Raw genomic sequence first — 16,093 nt, 5'->3', positions numbered from 1 at the left:
GATGATTGTGTGAAGTCTCCAGATGTGAAAGGGATGTTGCACACGGGACTGCCCAAATTCTGGGAGTTCCCCAGGACTGTACAGGAACCTTGCTGTTCCAGAAGGGTAAAAACGAACCCCTACAATAAATTAAATGTGAATTACAAGGATTTTTGTCATTTGCACTCACGGGATGGTTGGGGTGGGAAGGGCAGGGTCACCTGGAGCAAGGACACAGGGACAACCCAAACCAGCCTGAAATCCTTCCCCTCCAGTCCCTCCCTGTCTTTCCTGCACCGAGAAGCCAGAACTGGACACTGTAAATCTCATGAATAAATGTAAATCAAACTCATTCGAGACTTATTTCTCACTAGAAGCAGGAAGAAACGGTAGAACCCGGGGTTTGAATACCGAATGAGATAAAAGCCCCTGCGTATTTCGTTTTGCAATGGGAACGATTCCATATTTCAATGGGAGTAATTCCATATTTCAATGGGAATAATTCCATATTTCAATGGGAACAATTCCATATTTCAATGGGAATAATTCCATATTTCAATGGGAATAATTCCATTTATCAGCGGACAGCGGCTGCGCCCGGGCGCTACCACAGTGCCCGCGGCAGGGGGGGATCCGCGCTCCCCCCCGGCCCCGCGCATGGTGGGTGCGGCCGGCGTCCTCCGCGGTTGCCGTGGCAACGGGAGCGGGGCCTGGAACGGGAATGGGCCCGGAACGGGCCGGGACAGGGACAGGGTGAGAGCGACACGGGACACGGGAATGGGAATGGGACAGGGACAGGGACAGGGACAGGGTGAGAGAGACACGGGACACGGGACACGGGACACGGGAACGGGCCGGGACAGGGACAGGGTGAGAGCGACACGGGACACGGGACAGGGACAGGGACAGGGTGAGAGCAACACGGGACACGGGACAGGGACAGGGACACGGGACAGGGGAACGGGCTGGGACAGGGACAGGGTGAGAGAGACACGGGACACGGGAATGGGAATGGGAATGGGAATGGGAATGGGAATGGGACAGGGACAGGGACAGGGACAGGGACAGGGACAGGGTGAGAGCGACACGGGACACGGGACACGGGAATGGGAATGGGAATGGGACAGGGACAGGGACAGGGACAGGGTGAGAGCGACACGGGACACGGGAATGGGAATGGGAATGGGAATGGGACAGGGACAGGGACAGGGTGAGAGCGACACGGGACACGGGACAGGGACACGGGACACGGGACAGGGGAACGGGCTGGGACAGGGACAGGGTGAGAGAGACACGGGAATGGGACACGGGAACGGTACAGGGATAGGGTGAGAGGGACACGGGAATGGGACAGGGACATGGGAATGGGACACGGGACACGGGACAGGGGACATGGGACATGGGACACGAGAATGGGACACGGGACAGGGTGAGAGGGACAAGGACACAGAACAGGGACACTGGAGAGGGGACAAGGACACGGGACAGGGCACCAGGGGATGGGGGACCAGGACAGGAGATCAAGGACAGGGAGAGGGGACAGGGAATGTGGGATTGGTGAGGACACTGGGGACAGGGGACATGGAAGAAGGGACATAGGGGTGAGAGGGGACAGGGGTGGCCTCGGGGGACACAGTGGCTGTCATGGTCCTGCTCCAGGCCAGGAGATCCCACCCTCCCTGCCATGGCTCCCCTGCTCCCAGGGCTAAAGGGGACACTGCAGGGGACACAGGGGACATCAGGGCTAAAATACCCAAAATGATTTATCCCCAGGTACCCAAGTGCCACTGCCTGTTCCCCTGTAGCCGTGCTGCTGTGGGGCTGTGCTGTGACCAACACACATTTCAGCACAGGACACTCCTTTGCCCCCCTAACACCTCAACTTGGGAATATCTGGCAGTGCAAGGACTTCTGGACACTTAACCCAGAGTAAAGAAACTCTCATGCTAATTTAGAAAGAGCTCCTGTTCTCACTGTGTTCCCTGATTTTACATGTCCAGAGGGCATAAAGTTGCCTGAGAACAACCAAAATCCATTTTAACTCTCAGAAGTTAACAGATAACATCGTGTTGCTTTGTCTCAGCTTCATTTCCTTTGTCACAAGCTGTTTTTGCATTATTTATTGCCACCAATAGTAGAGGTTTCAGAGCAGTAAATCCTGTGTTTGATATTTAGAGACTTTGACATTGTTGCTTAAAGGAAAATCAGTGGAGAATAGAGAATTGTTTGAACAACAGAAAGTGAAATTCTGAGCTGAAGCAAATAGTGGCATCCAAAATGCAGCTTTTAAATATTATGACAATGTTTTCTGTGTTCTCCAAATACAGGGCTGGTGTGAACCATCAGTGCAAAACACGGGATGAATTCTCCAAACATGAATTACCTTTCAGTCCCTTCCCCACACACTTACATCATGAATAACATCCATGTCCCTCCCAAAATCCTCGTGCCTCCCGTTTTCCAACCTGCCAGCTGGGAAAGGAAGAGGAGCTCTGCCTCCAGCCTGGAGGATTCCCAGGAATCCGACCCTGAGAGCCTGGAAAAGGAGAGGCAGCAGCAGCAGAGGATCCTGGAAAATCAAAAGATGGTAGGGCAGGATCTTGGGGACACCCTGGAGGATGACAGCTTGGAAGAGGACAGCTTGGAGGAGATGAGTTCTGAAGAGAAAGGAGCTGAGTGTGACACAAATAACAAAGGAAAACCAAAGGTTTATGGCAGTGGAAGGTAAGGCAAAAACTTCAGTGGAGTAGAATAATTGTGACACTTTTAACCTGATGTTCCTCAAAACCACATTTAAACATCGTTCAGAAAGCATAAAATAAAATTGAATATCCTGTCATATGCATGGAAGGTTTAACTCTGGATAAATTGGGAATAATTCTCGAGTTTAAAGGGATTACATTAAACCCGAAGTAATAACAATGTGCAGTTTCAATTTAATAGTCTACTTAAAATAAAATGACAAACAAATGAAGGCTAAATGATTAATAGCATGCTTTTATTCACCTCCTCAACAAGCAAAATGGCCAGTTATTGAATATTTTATTGTGAGTGCAAATGATGTTAATTGTACTAGAAACATGCTCTAATTTTTAGTAATTTTTTTGGACTGAATACTGTGCTGAATGTGAGGCTCTTCATTAAATGGAAATTTGATTTTATTTTGTTTGAACTTAGCCCAGTAAGTACTCCAGTGCAGTCCATTAAGCAAAGCAAATATCACAGCACATACATATGAAACCCCCTCTCTACATCCATTACCAACCTCGGAATTTGAAGAGGAAATGCTGCAGCTGTTGTGTGCTCACCACACTTTTGTTGAGGAGCACAGAGTCCATCCCAGCTCCCCATGGAGCTGGGGGCAGGAATAAAAGGTGCCCTTTTTGTCTGGGGGATGATTAGGGATGAAGGAGCTCTTCACACTCATTTTGTCCCCGTGCACTGACCTGGGCTGAGTCCCACAATTGGGTTCTGTGCACACATTTCAGCACAAAGGGACTCTTTAGCATTATCCTCTGCCATTTCAATCATTGCAATTAGCTCACATAGTTCTGTACTCACTTCAAAACAGCCTCACCTCGTGCTGTTTACCTGCAGCCCCTGCCAACTGGGAAATGGTAGCACCCCTGCTCACCTGGAAAGCAAAGACAAACACATTATTTTGTTCTTGAAATGCAGGCAGAGGCATGAGAAAGGATGAAGAAATGATTTGTGGAGATGTTAATATCATTAACAAGGCCACAGCTTGGGGAATCCAGCAGATTTCTTTAGCAGGAGCTGAAGAATCCACCAGGTTTCAGTGCCTGTAAATGTCCCTCTGGCAGGGCCAGGGATATAGAAATGGTGTTAAAAGCTTTTGTTTCTGCTCCATTCCTTCCTCCTGCACATCTCCTGGAAGCCTGCTTGGATGGATTTGACTCCTGCACTTGGTTTTCCTCCCATTGGATCAGATCTTAAATCAGAAATTGGATCAATTTGTGGATTTTTTAAGGCAGAGCATCTGGCTTTGCTTTCTGACTAATGTAACTCAGAGCAATCATTTGGCCACTTGTTAAAAAATTGTCAAACACACAGACTTGCCATTTATGTTTTTCTACTCTTATCTAATCACTGCCTGGTCTTTTAATAAAAAGTGATTTTAAACCTTTTCTAGAAGGAGTTTTTAAATCAAAGCATCATGATGTTTCACAGCAATGAGGAGAGAAAATAAGAACACAGAGCTGGAGGCTGCTCTTGCTTGGACAGTCTCAAAAGGACACTTGAAAAACTGATTTTAGCAGCAATTTCACTTTTATTTCACTCAGCAGAGCCTTTGAAGAAGGAACAACACAAACTGCCTTTTGTAGACTATATAATTTTTAAGGAGACAGCAGAACACTGCAATTTATCATTTCACCTTTTAACCCTACTAGGATTTTAAAATTTCTGTGCCAAATTTAGGATAATCATTGTATCCCACTGTGATCTGAGTGTTGGACCAATTTATCATTCACTGATGATGAAAATTAAAAAGGAAAGAGGAAGTCCTGCCTAAATTTTTTCCTAAAAAATCTTTGCTAGAACTGTTCTGATCCTGACCCCATACTCAATGTACTGAAATAATTAATTTGGCCACAGCAGGACATGTTTGCACACTGAAATAATACAGAGTTTGTACAATTTATGCAGAAATATTTTGGTGTTTGTTTTTTAATTAGGAAAATACTGCCTGTGGACAAATATTCCAGCCTGAGGTACAATCCTGATTGGAAGAGTACCAAAAAGGGAGCAGCATTTTTCAAGGCAGAGAAATCATCCCGAAATTCTGGAGGAAGCAGTGGGGACCTTTCAGTGGATTCATTTTATCTCCATTCTGATGACTTCTCAGAAAATAATCAACAAGAGGAAAAGACCCAGGATTCACTCCCAGAGTTTGGTCCAGAATTTAATGGAGCAAATGTGGCCAGCAATGAACCACAAGCCAAAAGGAAGGAACCTGCAGATGAATTTCATTCCAAAAACAATCCTGGCCGTGCTTTTCCTCCTCAGAAGCAACAGGATCCCCCCCAGAGAGCAAAAAAAAACTTTGTGAAAAAAAATAAGCAGACTTTAGGGTTACAGAAGATGAATTCCTATCTTGAGCTGCACAATAGAAAGCAAGGTCTTCAAGGGCAGGTGGGTAAATTTATAAATTCCCTAATTTCTACAGATTAGATCTGTCTGGTGTTAAACTCTCAGCTTTGCAGAGGGGAGAAGCAGATTTGAAATCCATCATGCAAGTGATAATTCTGGATTTCCAAGGAGAATCTTGTCCACCCTTGACAAATCTCCAGTTAGTCCCAGCCCAGTGGTGGCCACATTGCAGGAAAGTGTCTCAGATCTCACACTGCCAAGGAAATCCTCTTTTCTTTCCTGCCATCTGCACTGCCCCTTATCAGTGGCTCTTTTTATGCTGCCTCTCATTTTTTCTGTTTGGCCAACATGAGTTTGATCATGATTCTCTCTGCTAATGCCTTATTCCAGATTTTTCTCAATGGAGCAAATGCAGAGCTGGTTAGAAGGAACCTTAAAGCCCATGGCAGGGACATTTCCACTGTTCAGGGTGCTCCAAGCCCTGTCCAACCTGGCCTTGGAACTTCCAGGGATCCAGGGGCAGCCACAGCTGTGCCAGGACCTCACAGAGAACAATTCCTGCCCAAAATCCCATCTAACCCCACCCTGTGGCAGTGAAGCCATTCCCTGTGTCCTGTCCCTCCCTCCCTTGTCCCCTGTCCAGCTCTCCTGGAGCCCCTTTAGTCCCTGGAGCTTCTCCTGTCCAGGTGAGCTTCCCCAGCTCTCCAGCCTGGCTCCAGGAGCAGCTCTGTGGTTTCCCCTGGGCTGTTCTTGGCCTTGAACTCCATCAGATTTCCATGGGCTGATGTCCCAAGCCTGTCAGGATCCCAGCCCAAAGCTGATTTTGGCCATCAGCATTCGTGTCTGGAAGTCCTGACTGCACACTCTCAGCCAACTTGTGGCAAGGTTTGAGTGGAAATGTAATTACAGTTCCTAATGAACCATTAAAACGAGTTTATTGCTTGTCCTTGCTACTTATTATGCATAATGGGAAGGGGGGAGTCACTGAATCACTCCACACAGAAAATTCTTACCTTGGAAAGCTCCTGGGACATTGTGCTTCAAGTGACACCCCTGCCAAGGCTAATGAAGAGTTGACACAACATTAGAGGGAATTTGCTGACTTCATTCCAGTGGCAGGAATGATGGACAGGATTTTTTTTTTCTAGTAGAGCTATTAAGAGCACTTGTTTTTTTCAGTTCTAATTTAGATGATGGTAAAAATAATGAGTGTAGATGGATGCTGATTAGAGCTATGTTGATATGATTATATTTGCTATTCAGGGAATTCTGGAAATCTTTCCTGTCTAAGTGTTGGAGCCAGGGATTGGGGCTTCACTGTGTAGACAGTGTTCCAAAATATGGAATAGGCAAAGGAATCTGTTAAAATCAGGGTTATGAGATAAGATTCTCTTGCTGGGGACAGCAGAGAGGTGACACAGCAGGCAGAGGGTGTGCAGGGAAGTGTGTTCCTAACCTGGACAAGTTAATTCAGCTGCAATTGCTGTCCAGGGGAGTTGTGGATTTCCCATCCCTGGAAGTGTTCCAGGACAACCTGGGAACAACCTGGGACGGTGGAAAAGAGGAACTTTAATGTCCCTTCCCACCCAAACATTCCATGATTCTGTGATTCCATGAGCAGCATCACCCGTGCTGTCAGCCACCTCCGGGTCTGCTGCAGGGCAGGCAGAAGTTACTGATTCATTCCTGTTAATTTACACTTAATTTACTGACTCCTAATCAAGGTATCCATGGCTCAGTCTTGTTGGAAGGGGTGAAAAAACTCCTGGGGGAGCATCGTGGTGGTCCAGGAGCCAGCTTGGGTCACCTCACCTGGAAAAACTCTGTGCAAAGTGCAAAACCACCAAGTGTGTGAAGAAACAAATGAGCCCCATGTCACCAAACTGTGCTTCCCTAAACTGATTATTGTGAGCTTTGCAGGGGGCTGAAGCTGATTTTATTGATCTGATGAAACAGTGTTTGTGCACTGCTGCTATAACACAAATTAAAATCTTTCCAGCCTCGTTCTGCAAGATTTAGATGTACAGATTACAGATTTTCTCTCTGCTGGAGGTACCAAAACCCACCACAAACCCGTGCTGATGTGTATATTTACTAATTCATATAGCATTTTATACAACATCAAGTTCTTTGCAGTGTTGCCTGATTCTTAAAGAAGCCCATGATGAGTTTCTTTGAGAGAGAGAGAGAGGCAGAAGGAGAAGCAGTGGCCCAATCTAGCTCAGCTGTGCTCAATCCGAGTTGCTTTCCTACCTCCAAGCCCCTCACTTCAAAGCCAGGAACATAATGTACAATTTTTTAATGGCTCTAGAGCAAGGCACTCAGACTCTCTGTGCACTGAGCCTTCCCTCGGTGTAAACACCTAATCAAGATTGCCTGTGCTTCAACAATAGCAGCCAAATGCAATTCGAGAACCACAAGGCTTTGAAGTCCTCCCTGCAAAGGCTGGTTTGCCAGTCTGGGATAATGACATGCCATGATTGCTGCCTTTGTTGTATCTTTTCAGTGGAGAAGCAATTATGGGCCTCAATTTAACAGAATAGGCATTACACAGCTTATGATTCTCAAAATGCAATTTCATTTGATCATTTTCTCAATTTGATTGGTATTAATAGAATGGTTCGCAAAAAAAAAAAAAAAAAAATGCTGGCAGAGGTTGTGTCCTGTTCCTCTTTCAAAGAGATAATGTAGAAGTATGTTTTACCTGCCCAGCACTCCATCAATGCACTCAGTCACTTGGTTCCACCAAAAACATCTTATTCACTGCAAAGCTGTGCCTGTCCACAGCTCAGGGAAAACTCTCTGGTATTTTTTTCATTTTCTTGTGAATTTTTTTTCCAGGGATTTATGTTGAATTTAGAGCCATGAGATCACCCATAAACCTTTTCTTAGCTGCCCTAATCTCTTATCCCCAAAGTGAGAGGTTCAGCTTCTCACCTTTTCTTCCCACTGATGATTTTTAGTTGATAATTTTATTGGTCATAAATATCTTCCCAGTGCTGGTTCTCCTGTGGAGCAGAGGTTGCTGTCACAGTGACAGTGCCCAACACACTTCATCAACTAAAATACTCAGCAGGACAAAAAATAGAAATTAAAAAATGTTAAAAAACGTATTTCCTGCACTTTTACAGATTAAAAAAAAAAGTTTATTTCAAGAAAAAAATTGAATTATTGTTGCAGCCATGGTTATCCCACAGCTGTGCTTGTTGGAGCTCTCCTTGTTTGTGAGCTTGTTTTGCTGTGTGTTTTCCACCCTTTCTTTCTGCAGCTCCTCCTGTGCTTTTCACCCCCCATTATTGTGCTCTGCCAGCTTTTCCTGTGTGTGATTGCCTGGCCAGGGCTGGTTTCTGGCTGTTTTTCTGTTATTAGGTGCATCCAGTGGCTCTCCTGGAAATAGAGGAGCCCCATTTGAGAGTTGCTGTGCTGCACACTTCCTGCAATTTTTGCCTTTCTTTTATTCCTCTTAAAAGTAGAAGGAATCTTCCTTCCCATTAATTGGGTTTTGCTTCCTTTTTCTCCTTTAACCATTTCTCTCCTTGGCCTCCATTCCATAAAGCCAAACTCGAGCATTTTCATTTTAATTTTAATAGGCCACAAATTATTTCTCATTATTCCCCCAAGATTTTAAAAATCCATTCACCTGCTTGCTGTGACCATGAACATTCCTGGTTTTTAGGTCACAGATCCTACACCAGTTGATGAAGAATCACTCCAGAGTGCCCCAGCATTCCAGACTGGGAAAATGAAACCTGAAGACAAATGGAACCCAAAAGGACAACAGCTCAAGGTTCCTTGTTGAGAGAATTTAATCACTGAAATTCAATAGAATTTCATAGTTAAAATATGTCTATAAAAGCACTGAATTGGAATGTTTAAAGCTGTCATCTCGTTGCTTTTAAATTAATTATTACTGACAAGAAATCCTTAAATACAAATCAATAGATAACTACTGTCATTTAATGTATGTGTGCTTTATGTACTAAATAAATTTAAAGCAAAATGCCAAGGAATTCTCAGCTCACACAATCTGGTATTGTCTATTCAGGAGATTATTGGGTTGATAATCCAAAATCACAAATTAATGCATGGTGATGTTTGATGGTTTGGGAGAATTCTGAGCCAGAACTTCACCATTTCTGCCTGATTTGTCCCCTAAAATTAAGGGGGAGTTAATTAATCACCATAAATCAAAATAAGTTCCTCCCCACTCCTAAATCTGTAAATCTGATTTATGCTGGCCTTTAAACCAATGTTCAATTTTTGGAGCAATAATAGATCCAGATTATCATCACTGATTAAAAAATAAGAATTATTATTGGCAAACTCAGTCTCTGTGTGCTAGAAATATTTGAAGTGCTCCAGGAACTTTAAATTCTGGAATTTAAAGGTTGGGAGCTGCACTGCTGTAAAATACAAACAGGATTTTCATTGGGAGAGATTTGCTTTCCACATGGAATTTCAGAATGCAGTATCAATGTATTTATTTCAACAGGAAAACATTTTCCTGCTCCCAATTTGGCTGCTGCCAGAATTACTCTGTATTTAGGAGTTGATTTGAGATATTTGGTTGTATTTTCTTGTTTATAGCAATTAATTAATGCTCTCTTAATTTTAGGGGACAGAAATGGTGAAGTTCTGGCCCAGAATCCTCCCAAACCATCAAACACCACCATGTACCAGTTTAGAATTTTAAATTATCAACCCAATCATCTCCTAAATACAGAATAATTCTGGCAGCAGCCAAACTGGGAGCAGGCCAAAATAGATAATTCCACAATGTGCCAGGGGTTTGGGAGGATTCTGAACCAGAATTTATTTAGGAGATTAATTGGTTACATTTCCTTGTTTATGGCAATTAATTAACACCACCTTAATTTTAGGGGACAGAAATGGTGAAGTTCTGACCCAGAATCCTCCCAAACCATCAAACACCACCATGTACCAGTTTAGAATTTTAAATTATCAACCAAATCATCTCCAAAATAGAGAATAATTCTGGCAGCAGCAAACTGGGAGCAGGCCAAAATAGATAATTCCAGAGTGTGCCAGGATGAAACTCCAGCAGTCAGGATTCCCAGGGTTAAAGCTTTTCCCAAAACCTCCTGGAATTGTGTTTTTCACACCTCCATTAATCAGATTTTTGAGTGCATTTGCCACGTGCTGACTGCAGGGGTTGCTCACAAAAGAAGCCCAGAGAGGCAGGAGGGTGGGGTGGAGGATTTCAGAGATTTAGTGGGCTGAGAATGGATTTGTGGATTCCCTGGAAGGAAATCCGAGCCTGTCCTCCAAGAGGGCAACACCTGATGCTGTAATTGGGAAGGGATGGATTTTAATGAATTTTGGGTTTGGAGTGTGCCAGCTTGGCTCTGAGCAGCAGTCCTGGAGTGCTTGAACTCTCCAATTCTGGATTCTGTTTTGCAGGGAAAAGTGCTTGGTTTAGAAATAAGATTATTTCTATAATTGGCATCAGGCTGTTCTACCATGGGCCAGTCTAATTGTGTGCACAAAGCCATTTTCTCCTGAAATTTGGCACATAAAAAACAAGAAATTATTTGATTTTTGGAGCATTTCTTTCTAGGTGGTTGACTGGGTTAGATCTGTGCACCTCATGCAGATAAAACTCCCTCAATCCACATTTACATCTGCTTTGCATCTGCAAGAAACTGATTTTATTGTCCAATGCTGCAGAATTTGTCTCAGGCCATGAAGCAAAGTTTTGGTGCAGAATTATTCATTGTTCAGCACCTGAATAACAGGACTGGGGGTTCCTCCAGATCTGAATTTTGGGTTAAATCCAGCCATGAGCACAGAGGGATTTTGATGTGAGTGATGAAACTTCTAAATGAATATTGAAAATCTGCAGCATGGAATTCACCCAGCTGTTGGTCACTTATTTCAGGAGCAGCACAAGTTCTTCCAGAGACAGAAAACAGAATCCAAGCAGACTTTCAGTAGAAGAGTTTTCCCAAGGAATGCTGGCCAGGAACCCCCAGCAAGAGCAGCAGAAGCAAAGCCTTGGCACAGGAGTCCCCAGCAAACCCCAGGATTTCAGGAATATCTGAACCCAAGCTCTTCTAATGGCCCTGACCCAGAAAAATCCCAAAGTGGCTTCAATAATTTCCCAAATTCAGCCCTTACCACACCAACCTATCAATACCTCCCAGTATTCCCAAATTTGTTTCCAGCAGAGGTTTTAAATCTAGAGGATCCCAGTAATGAGAACACAAAATACCAGCATGAGTCTCCAACTGGAATTTCACATCAACACTCAGCCAATTCCATCCCTGGGCAGAATTTTTCCAGCAATAACAGCAGCAGTGGCCAGGCACTTCCAGAATTGGGGAACTTTTCATCTGATTTTAATGCAATTTTTCAAGAAAGGGTGAAGGATCAAGCACCACTTCAAGATTTCAGAAATCATATTCATGAGGATAACAGGTATCAGAACAGCTTGTGGTAAGGATTTGAGTGTTAAATAATATTATCATAACCCTGTGATGGCCAAAAAAGAAACAAATGGATTAAAAAATGCTATAAAGTCCAAATTATAAATTGCCATTGTAATTTATTACTAATTGAAGATTCATTGTAGCTATTGATTTTTAAACATGGCATTGGAAAAGGAAAATTCTGTCCTCCAGGTATTGAATTTTCCACAATTGAAAACTTCCTTCTAGGAGGCTGGGATGGAAATTTTAAAATATAGAAATATTTTTTATATAATATATATAGGATATTTATTTTATAATATGTAAAAAATATAGGAAAAGGCACTGTGTACAAATTAAGAGTTTGGAGCAAAATTGGCTTTGCAGGGTGGATATCCAGGGTCAGTCCTGTCCTTAAAGGGGAGAGCAGGAAAATCCTCAATTATGTAGAACTTCACCTGTCTTGATAATAATAATAATAATAATAATTAATAAAAAAAGAAAGTTTTATTTCACATAAACAAACAATTCTATCCTACTCAGTAGGCCTGATCCAAAGCTTTTCATTGGCTTCAGCTCCTTTGTATCAGGCTGAACTTTCCCTTTTTTTTTTTTTTTTAATTTATTTTCCATACACTTGGGTGCAAGCAAAGTCATTTATAGTGAGATCCTCATCTTCCCATCTCCCATGTTCAGGTTGTTTACTGAGCTCCCTGCTCTGTGTAAATTCAGATTTTTACTCTTTCCCCCTCACTTTTTAAGGCCTTTTCCATGTTTTCTTCACAGTTCACCAACAGCTTCTTGTAGAACCTCCCATATTAAAGAAAAGAAGGAGCATCAGCCAAGACTTTCTGATTTTGGAGAGGATTTTGCTGACATGTGGTTCTGGGGTTTCCTGCCTCCTGCCCCACGCAGGGGTTCCCAGGGAGATGCAGAAAGAGCTGAAGGAAACCCAAGGAAAATGAAAAGAAGCAGCTCTGAAGGATCTCTCCTGCAAATGGAAAAGCAAAAGCAGCCCAAAGCCAGCAAGAAGGTGGGAAAATAGATGTGGGTTGGGTGGTTTTACATTTCTATTCCCTCTCTAACATTTTATCTTAATAATCCAAAGGGTTTTTTTAAATATATATAAAAATAAGGAGTGAGAACTATTTCATTGTTGTAAAAGCACAACAGAGCATTAAAAATCATGAACAAATGTAGAAACAGCCACTGAAGAACAAAATGGATCAGCCTGGTTGAGCTCTGGGACACACAGAGCAGTGTTTGTCCTGTCATTTATCCCCAGATAAAATGATTTGGGCTCAGGCTGTTGGTGTGGAGCAGCCTCACATCTGAGCCGTCCATTATCCTGCTCATTTATTGTCCAGCTCAAATCTCCTGCTTTCCAAAGGATTCCAACCCCAAACTTGGAGGATTTATAAATCTGACAGCATAAACATCATCCCAAACCTCCTGATGGACCTTATTAAAACTTGGATCTCTTTGTGTGTGCACACTTTTCTTGGTGCCACCACTCAGCACAGCTGCAGGACAGCACAAAGCTGCCCATGACCAATTCAGTGTTGGAGGAGTTTGCTCCAATTTTAGGGCAGACAAACTAAGCTGGAATAATTATTTCATCCAGTTTGGGTGTTGCTGCCTGAGTGCCCCTAAGAAGAATTAGGATTATGATTTCTTCCCTCTCTGTTCAAGCCATTGTTCCTTGTGCTGTGCTTGCAGCAGCTTTCTCACGCTTCACATGTGAGGAATGCACAGAGGATCAGACTGGTAGTGTCTCCCAGGAAAATCCAGCTTTTCCTAATAAACAAATGCACTCAAGCTCATTGCTAGAAGTGAGAAAACCCTGATTTTGTGGGAAATTAACTCCTCACTGTACCTCAGATTTAAAATCAGTGAGTTACAGCATGTAAGAACAGGGATAGCTGACACAAAGAAACCTCAAATGGGAAATTTAGAATTAATCTCTCTGCAGTTAACTTGAACCTGTGTTTTGAAGAAATGCCCATTTTATTTGCACATAGAAATTGGTGGTTGAAATTACCATAGAGCTTCACTGACAAGTTTTTCAAACATAATTCCCTTCTAAAAATAATCTAGTGGCCTTGAAAGAGAATAAAAATATTATGGAGGCATTGGAGTCTTTGTGTGGTGTCCTGCAGAATTGGAATGGCATTGCCCACCTTCACTGTGAGCTTGTAAAGCCATTTTTTGTAAAGCAAACCATGAATTTTTCTGCTGCCTGTGGACAGTTTTCCAGTGCAGCTTTGAGAAGCAGGAAATGTGATTCTCACCAGCATCATTTGCCTCATTTTTACCACCATAGTCAGGTAAATTTTCTCTGCTTCATTTACAAAAAATTCTGTGGAGTCTCATTCTAACCACAGCCAAATGAGTGGCTTTAAGCTGTTTCAAAATAAAGGTCATTTTTGATTGAGAAAATATCACTTTGTGATTGGGATAATTTGCAATTTCCCACCTGGATCCAAAGGAAATTCTGTAATTTGGCTTTTGCCATTAAGTCAGTCCTGTTGGTCACTTATTTAAAATGAGACATGCCAGGGGTAGGACTGAGGTTGCAAATTAAATCCTGAGGTTTCCACTACAAGACTTTCTGGAATTATTCTCCCTATGTGATCATATCAAGGAAAATCTGTTTGTTGTTTGGTTTTCAGGTGTGTGGCTCCAAATTCTACATCAATGTGAATATGAAGCTTGGAGGCCTTGGACCTGACTATGAAACAATCAAAGAGAAGGTGAATAAACCAAAAGTGAATTTAGGCAGGGGAGAGTGGCAGAGAAATCACAATTTGTGATTATCTGGGACTTTATATCTTGGCTAGCTGGAGATCCTACAGGAAAATTCAAATAAAAGCAAAGACAGCTGTTCTGGGGATAATTTTAACCCTGTATTTTTTTTTTTTAATCCAGAAATAGGAATTAATGAGGGCTAATTGCACATCAGGAAATGACACACTCAAGTGGCTGAGTTGTCATTCCCAGTGTAAAGATCCACCAAATGTTCAAAGGGGAAGTAAAAGTTGTGTAAACACAAGAAAATACCTGGCTGCACTCTGGTGAAATGGAGACAGATTGTCCAGGACATTCAGGATAAATATGGACCTGGCACATTTCTGCTGAGCTCCATCCTCTATTCAGTCCAGAGAAAAGCTCTTAGAAGGGAAAAGCAACAATAAAAAGCTGTGCCATTTATCAGGGGTCCCTGTTGTGTGCTGAGCAGGGATCAATGGCCAGGCCAGGTTGAGCAGCAGCAGAGGTGGAAATGGAATATTGGTGGGAAAAGGGTTTTTCATTGATGGATCCCCTGAGCCATTCAATTCCAGCCCCTTTTCTGCTTCTCTCAGAAAGAAAAGCTAAAGCTGCAGAAGGAATATGCCAGGCAAATTAATGAATATAACATGAAGAATATCACTGTGGTTCAGAGGCTGCCTGCAAGGCCCCAGGTGTCTTCAGTGTCCAGGCAGAAGGTAAGAGCTGGGTCCCTCCCCAGGGGGTTTGTGCAGGGGAAAAGTGAGACTGCAGCTCCAGCACACAGCTGGGCAGCTCAGAATTCCTCAGTTCCTTGCATTTATTCCCAAATAGAAACAAAACTTTATTGTTTGGATGTCCAAAAGGGGTTTGCATTCTTTTAGACTTCACCAGCAGCATGAGATAATGCAAATTGCACTGGACCATGAGGAGTTTCCAAATCTGTGCAGCAAACAGGCACCAAAGCCCATCCCAGCTTAGGGCAGGCTCTGCCAGCTCCAGCATTTCTGAGATATTCTTCCCATTCCCTCTCCAAGACATCCTCCCATGTTCCAGGCATCATTTTGCTTTTTCATGCATCATGCAGGAGAAGCTGAGCTTGTCCTGTTAACCTGCAAAACTCCATGCCTGAGAGAAAAAGCTTAATGAAACTGGGGAAAAAATATTTATAAATTAATAGACTCATATTGCTCTTTCTTTTTTTAAACATAAAAATATTTCTGCAGTGTCTAAGGTGGCTTCCAGTGGTGTCAGGATGTAAATCTTGGGCTGGGTTATGTTGCTGTCACCACTGAGGAATTTGGGATGAAGATCAGGAATTCAGAGACATTCCCACCTAAATATTCTTGGGAATATTGGCCAGGTTTGCTGTTACTCAGCTCTCTGAGCTCTCTCTCTGTTTTCAGGCTCTGGAATATGCCAAGAAGATTCCAAGACCAAAGACTTTCATCACCAGGCCCTCAGAGCAGGAGGTGAAAGAGGTTCTGCCCCAGGCTCAGACTGGAACCAGTTTACCCCAAATCCCATCCCTGGAGTCTCTGTGGAGCAGGCACGAGAGGGAGAAGGAAATTGTGGCTGCTTTCAAATCCCTCCATATCTTCTAAATATTTGGGAGATTTCAGGGATCCAGGCTAAAATGCCTGAATTGTTTTCTTTTCTGTGACCATCACATCTTGATTTCCCAGTCCACTGTAATTTAAACTGGTTTCAGTTCAACTGTTTTGAAATGTTAGAATTGGTTCTGCTTGTACCTATTTTGGTTAATAAATTGACTGTTTGCATTTCTGCCACTTTAAATAGAGTCCTCT

General features: G+C 43.1%; 1 protein-coding gene across 1 annotated transcript; it reads left to right on the top strand.

The window, feature by feature from the left end:
* The first annotated feature begins 654 nt into the window (after positions 1-654).
* JHY (junctional cadherin complex regulator) lies at positions 655-16,066 on the top strand. The gene is made up of 9 exons (XM_033081897.1): positions 655-732; positions 2,307-2,703; positions 4,677-5,133; positions 8,768-8,878; positions 10,991-11,529; positions 12,306-12,552; positions 14,192-14,272; positions 14,882-15,004; positions 15,692-16,066. The coding sequence occupies exons 2-9, from the start codon at positions 2,339-2,341 to the stop codon at positions 15,887-15,889; spliced, it is 2,121 nt and encodes a 706-aa protein (XP_032937788.1). The 5' UTR covers positions 655-732; positions 2,307-2,338; the 3' UTR covers positions 15,890-16,066.
* The last annotated feature ends 27 nt before the right edge of the window (positions 16,067-16,093 follow it).

This window comes from Catharus ustulatus, chromosome 28 (genome assembly GCF_009819885.2).
Source record: "Catharus ustulatus isolate bCatUst1 chromosome 28, bCatUst1.pri.v2, whole genome shotgun sequence".
Taxonomy (NCBI): domain Eukaryota; kingdom Metazoa; phylum Chordata; class Aves; order Passeriformes; family Turdidae; genus Catharus; species Catharus ustulatus.
The sequence above is the reverse complement of the archived record's forward strand: the minus strand, read 5'-3'. Positions and strand labels throughout refer to the sequence as shown.